Here is a 6,670-nt window from a genome sequence, read left to right as displayed (position 1 = left end):
AAAAAAAAGAAGTTGTAAAAATTTTTTTTTTTTTTTTTTTTAATCTGACAGGAAGTGAGAGAATATCTACAACCAGGGCAGCAATAAAAATCTGATAGGAGTTCTAGCCTTCTCATATTCCACTTTGTAGATTTGTCCTAATTTCCGGTCTACTTTAACTGGTGACAGGAAGCAGAGGGAACTCTAATGGAGCCCTAGAAAGCAGAACAAACCGGTCAGGTTCCAAGTTGCCCCCCCACTATCCAGAACTACAAAAGTTATGACTGGACATTAACAAGGCAGATGTTGGTAGAGGGACTACCTGCAATAAACACAAAAGTAATTTGGGCACCTTGGAAAAGGCCACTTGGCATGCCATTAAATGTGCTTATTTGACATCCTGGCTGGTGCCAATTTTTTTTTTTTTTTTGAGCATACAGTGCAAGTATAAATCTGTTTAGTTTGAGCAGCGTATTGTACTTCCATAGAGGAAGCTTCAAACTAGCTATTCAAAAAACACGGGAAAATATATTTAAACACAGTGTTAAGAACGAAGAAAAAAAAAAAAAAAAAAAAAAAAAAAAAAAAAAAAATTGCCCCTCCTCCCCAAACACTTATATAATTACAACAAAGCAGCAATGTAAAAAGATGCCAAGAAAGTTGGAGAAGGTTCAAGTATCATGTGCGAGTCACCTACTCCAAAACCCAGCTGTAGTGATTCTTTAACATTGCTGACTAAGCTTTGGTCAGTTTGACCGATAAAGTGCGAGGGGGGGTAGCAGCATATTTTTAGAACACTGTGCAGAAAAGGTTCATTGAATATGGCCACCCCACCCATAGTGTCTCAAGGTGCCGTATTGCCCCATATCCAAGTCAACTACACTAGCAGTTGGGGGCCCGAACACTAAATAAAAAAAAACGTAAACAGCAAAAAGTACCGGAAGTCACTATATAAAACAAGTACCCATCTGCATGTGTTTTGACCTGTTTGCAAAGAGCCCTCAGTAAAAGCTGAGGGTTTGTGCGTTCTTTGCAAAACTAAAAGATGGGTAAGTATCCAATTCAAGCTTCTCAATGTGAAGTCCAAAAACAAAAACAAAAAAAAAAAAAAAAAAAAATTGGAAGCGTTTGAAGTCATTTGACTGATGGAAAGAAAAAAAAAAAAAAAACATTGTAGATGGTTAGGAATCAGACTCATCATTAAGGTTGAAATTTTGAAGGGCATGCAGGGCACTGCGGGCAGCTTCGCGGATATCCTCCTCCTTAGCAGTCATTTCGGTTTTGTACAGTGTAGCCACGTGAGCCAAGATCTGCAAAGGGCTAATTCTAGCACCTTCAACAAAGGGAGGAGGAAAGGCAGGTAGAGGGGTTTCTGCAAGTTCCTCAGGGGAAGGGCAACTAGGATTGTTGGGCAGCTCTGCTGAAGTGCCGGCTTCCTCAGCTTTCATAGCAGGAGCCACTTGTTGCATGATGATGTCAGGACGGACCGTGGCGACAGCATGGATGGGTTGCCCGAAAGGATAGATCAAGGGCACAAAGCCAGGAGGAACCATAAACAAGCTTGGCAGTGTAGTGTTGTCAACTGATGTCATCTGAGGGATATCTACAGGCATTTGTGGAACACTTGTAGGCATTTGTTGTTGAAGGTGTGGAGGCATTTGCTGCTGGTGAAGGTGTGGAGGCACTTGCTGAGTATTTGTAGCCATTCGCTGTTGCTGAGCGCATGAAAGCGGCTCTTGATTTCTCGATCCCTTGCGAGAGATTGTGTACTGAGCAGGATCTTTCCCGTCCTTGCGGAGCATGTCAGGTAGAGCTCTTCGGCGAGCATTAATGAACCAATTGCAAATCTGTAAATGACAAAAGAATGGAAACAGCTTAGAAACCCACAAATTATAAAAGATCACAGCAGTAAAACTAAATTATATACACGAAAATGGAAACCCTCAAAATGTTTAGCGGTCCTCCCACTATGCCATTCTACTCCTATGATAACCGCTATTGCACACCATGTTAATCAACTGCCCAAAATTACTCAGGCAGGGGAAAAAAAAAAAAAAAAAAAAAAAAAAAAAAAAAAAAAAAAAAAAAAAGATATAGGCAGTCTACAGTTTGCCACCCGCTTTTTGAAAATGTGTAACTTGGCTGTCATGCCAAGCTAGAAACAAAATACTACTCACTGACCAGGAGGGATGGTTATTCAGAAGTTAGTTTGCTGAAGGCTTGTTCTGGGTCACCAAATGTAGCCTAAATATTCTGTATATGGAAGCTACTCCTCTTTGGGTTCTTAGCCCCCCCCCCCCCCCCCAGCCCACAGAGTAATGGTCATGCTTCAGGCCTGACTTCTGCAGTCCTTCACTTCTTCGTAATGGCCATGGCAGTCACATTTGGTGGCCAATATGAAAGAATCAAGAGCTTAGCAGTAAAGTGTGACCATTACACTTCAAAAAAAAAAAAAAAAAGAAACATATAGAAATATTTTATAACGTATCAAGATGGACTACAGGACAGCAGTGCCAGATTTTACCAGCAGGTGGTGCTGCAATTGAAGGTTGGAATTACAATCTAAAAGCAGAGTTTCAGCCATTTGTGTTTATAAAAAGTCAGCTACAAAAAGTGTAGCTGCTGACTATTAATAAACACTCACCTGTCCCACAATCCAGCGTTCTCTCCCCGGGATCACTAGTGTGGGTACCCAGCTGTGACAACATGCAGCTTCACAACCAAAGGTGCGAGTCGCATGTCCTGAACGGCCGGGCAATCTTCTGGGATCTGATGTGTTCCAGGAGATTGGAGGGAGGGGAGACTCCACTTGAGTCACCTAGGCCAGTAGTCATGAACCCTGTCCTTAGAGCCCACTAACAGGCCAGGTTTTATGTATTACCTTGGGGAGATGCAGACTAGAATACCACAAATCACTGAGCAACAAAATGATATCACCTGTCATGTATTTCAGTTATCTTTCAAACCTGGCCTGTTGGTGGTCCCTGAGGACAGGGCTGATGACCACTGGTCTAGGCGGCAGAGCAGAAGCGATTGCTGGGTACCTGACAAAAGTAGGTACAGGGCCCCCCCCCCCCCCCCCAAATTCAAAATAAAGTATATCACATGCCAAATGTGGAATGTCAGGAGTCCTTAAAAATGGAAGTTACACTTTTGGTGGAACTCTGCTTTAAAAGAACCAAAAACAGAGCTGCAGGAATGTGGGAAAGTCTCTAGGACAAATCAATTAACTGAAAAACAAAAACAATACACCCCCCCCCCCCCCCCCCACTATTTATTTATTTATTTTTATTTTTTTTTAAATAGCGCCAAGGCAAGTCAGAGCCCTTCAACAATGTCTGACTTGCCTTGTAAAGCTTGCCATCAGGCGACATACCTGCAGTACGGTGAGTTGAGTCATTTCGGACAGCGCGGCCTTCTCCGCCTCTGATGGATAGGCATTGTGGCGATGCTCAAAGAGCCAATCACGCAGGACGTCAACGGCTTCTTTAGGAAGGTTTCCTCTACGGCATTTTTTAGCTTCAGGAGCATTCATGTCACTGCTGCAACCCTCCCCAGGATCACTATCTGTAGAGGTGGAGGGGGAAGGTGGTGTGTGGGGACTTGTCGCTTTCTTTTTCATCCCTTGGCCTAGGACAAAATATTAGAAGCACATCAGTCATTAAGTAAAAAAAAATAAATAAAAAAAAAATATATAAAAATAAACAAAGTTAAAACAGAAGGATGCCACTCAAAAATTAGACCAATTTTAAATAAAGCTAGTGTTCTGTTGAAGACCATAAAATAAAGCTCATCTTTTCTCAAAACAGAACACCCCACACACAATTGATAGGGATGAGCCCAGGTAATCTGATGAAGGGCACGCTATGAAGTTGAGCCTTGAGATTCTCATGAAGAGAAATATGGATAAAGTGGTTTTGGGATGAGGTTATTGAAGTTGTAATGTATTATACAGTATAGTTAAGGAATTTAAACTTTCTGTAGTGGACAAATTGCTTTTACAGAGAGAATAGGCAGCATTTTTAAAACCTCCATGAATAGCCCCCGGGCCTCATCTACATTCTCTTGTATTTAAAAAAAAAAAAAAAAAAAAAGAAGATCAGCCTGCTCTACATAGTGATTGTATTCCCTGGGTGGGGGGTCTATACACCTTTTGTTTTGCTAATCAGTGAAAATTTACATTTCACTTCTCATTTGCTTATCTACTCTCCAATGTTATGACTCCAGTTACAAGACAGACCTACAGTTGGCTTTTCTTTGGTATAACAAAGTGTTTTACAAATATAGCCACGACAGTAAACCCCAAATAAGATTGGGAAGGTTAATGTACATTTTTAAACACTTTTAATAATTTGTGTATTTTTTTGATCCTGCCTTCAAGGTCCTTGGTCAAGCATTTCCTAAGTGGTGACAGTCTGTCTCCCAAGGGTGCTCCTGTGTTCAAGTCTCCATTGTGAGCCATTCCAACAGACAATTACACGGTCCACTGTTGTCACCACCAGGAGAAAATCCATCTTGAGAAATGGCAAGTAGCCATCTCTGGACAGAAGGTGGCAGCAAACAATGGCGACAACAGTGGCCCATGCCATGTATTTTGAAGTGGCCACTACTATTGGGTCTTGAGATGAAGCGACAACACAGGAGCAAAAAAATAAAAATGTCTGAACAGGACAGTGTTGTCACCCTCAGGTCTCTCTCCTCCTACCCCCCCCCCAATTAACCGCCTCAGTTTTATTTTTGCCATGTTTTTCCTCACTGGAGATATTTCCCCAACACACTTTACCCTAGTCAAGAGGGAATCCTGCCATCCTGTGTTTTTTTTTTTTTTACATTTTCCCTCCAGTTAGGGAGATCCACATCTCAATTTGTATGCATGTAATTTTTTTTTTTTTTTTACATACAAATTGAGATATGGCTCTCCCTAGCTGGAGGGGGGGGGGATTTTTTTTTTTTTTTTTTTTTTTTTTTTTTTTTTTTATTTATTTATATAGAAGGCGCTTTTGCTGTAGACTGACAACACTGTCCTTGTCAACCATTTTTGTGCTCCTGTGTTGTCACTTCATCTTACAATAATGCATGTTGGGTATTTTTTTCATATAGCACTTTTGAAACCACATGAAAATTTTAAAGCCGATCCATTGAATTACACTTTGCAAAACTTTTATTTTTAATCACATGGAAAAAAGAATATAGATATAGATATATAGTCAAATTCAAACTGCAACAAACCAAGACTAAAAGTCAAAATGGTGAATGTTTGCGGTTATCCAAGCCCCTCGCCCATCACACAATAGGTCTGATTTCCCCCTCCCACCCTGTGTCTGTTCAAATGCAAAGAAACAACTTCTCCCTCCAAAACAAGCTGAGCAGAGCAAGGTTCTTCCCATCAGAGCAAATGGATATCCTTCACACCCCCCCCCCCCCCCCTCCTCCTCCACCACCAAAATGGATGGTTAGAGAAGAGGGGGGGGGGGGGGGCTGTGTACGTGCACAGGACATCCCAGACATGTGGGGGCACAGGAGGAGGGCTCCTCATCCATCTACCTGCTCCTCCATTGTGCGCAAACCAAACTCTAGTAACCTCACAGCCCTTTAAACATGACGTCATCGCCTCCCCACCCGCCAAACTCTCAGAACAATGACAGTTGACAATCACGGCGCAAACTTTGCGCCCAGCACATCCGACCGCACAACACAAGAGTCCCCCCCTCCGCAGAGGGAACCCGAGTCGCACGGCGGGGGCAGCCCGGGTCATAGAGGGGCAGAGGGGTGACACGTGAGCGCGAAGTCGGAGATCGGAAACAAAGAGCTGTCCGCACATGGCGTGCACACACCGATCCCCCCCCCCACATACTCACCGATCACACACCAACTGCAATCAGCAACATAGAGCTGATCGGTGCTGGAAAAAAAAAAAAAAAAAAAAAAAAAAAAAAAAAAAAAAAAAAAAAGTTGCTCTCACGAACAAGACTGTTTCTTTGTTTCAAAGAGAAACAGGAACTTCTGTGCTCGTCTCCCCCCCTCCTCGTCCTCCTCTCCGCTCCCCCTCCTCTCCAGCTGTCACTTTAAACTCCAGCTTCACATGAAACTCAAATAATGCACAGCCCCCCCCTATAGGAAATACATGTGAACGCACCACATCCCCATCAAAAGTGCAACAAATAAGTACAAAAATTATAAGAGAGAAGAAAATAAAAGAAGGGAGGAAAGGAGAGGGCTATCCCGGCTCAGGATAAATCCCCCAACACTGAGCACAACTTACCCCGACCCTCTTTTCCGGATTTCTTGCTCATGGTGTCGGCTATCTGTGTGCGGAGATCTCGTCTATCTCCGAAGTCTGGCAGGTTATGAGTTCTGCCAAAATTCTCCTGACAGATATACACCCCCCTCTCCTGTCTTCTTTGACAAGGGAGGGGCACGGTTTGAATAGAGACCCCCTGATTGGCTGCAGCTTATTTTTTGTTGGGTGGGTGTGGGGGGTGAGAAGACAGAGGGTCGGGTTTCTGTCACTTGTTTTGCGAATGAAACTTCTTTTCTTATTTAATTAACTTTGCTGCAATCTATTGGGGGTGGGGGGTGGGGGTGTGAGTGTGAGTGTGTCCTGGAGGACCATTGTGAAGGGAAGAGCCTGCAAAGACCCCCTAACTGCTTGTCTGATCACTGGGATAGGAGAGGATTCCCGCCACACATA

General features: G+C 43.1%; 1 protein-coding gene across 1 annotated transcript; it reads right to left on the bottom strand.

Annotated features, from left to right (window-relative positions):
• Positions 1-552: 552 nt before the first annotated feature.
• TGIF2 (TGFB induced factor homeobox 2) lies at positions 553-6,337 on the bottom strand. The gene is made up of 3 exons (XM_077458455.1): positions 6,242-6,337; positions 3,356-3,609; positions 553-1,826 (listed from the first exon to the last, which is right to left on the bottom strand). The coding sequence occupies exons 1-3, from the start codon at positions 6,270-6,272 to the stop codon at positions 1,161-1,163; spliced, it is 951 nt and encodes a 316-aa protein (XP_077314581.1). The 5' UTR covers positions 6,273-6,337; the 3' UTR covers positions 553-1,160.
• Positions 6,338-6,670: the final 333 nt, after the last annotated feature.

The sequence above is a fragment of the Lithobates pipiens genome, unplaced genomic scaffold, assembly GCF_037356315.1.
Source record: "Lithobates pipiens isolate NorthernLeopardFrog02 unplaced genomic scaffold, aLitPip1_a1.2 Scaffold_28, whole genome shotgun sequence".
Lineage (NCBI taxonomy): Eukaryota > Metazoa > Chordata > Amphibia > Anura > Ranidae > Lithobates > Lithobates pipiens.
The sequence above is the reverse complement of the archived record's forward strand: the minus strand, read 5'-3'. Positions and strand labels throughout refer to the sequence as shown.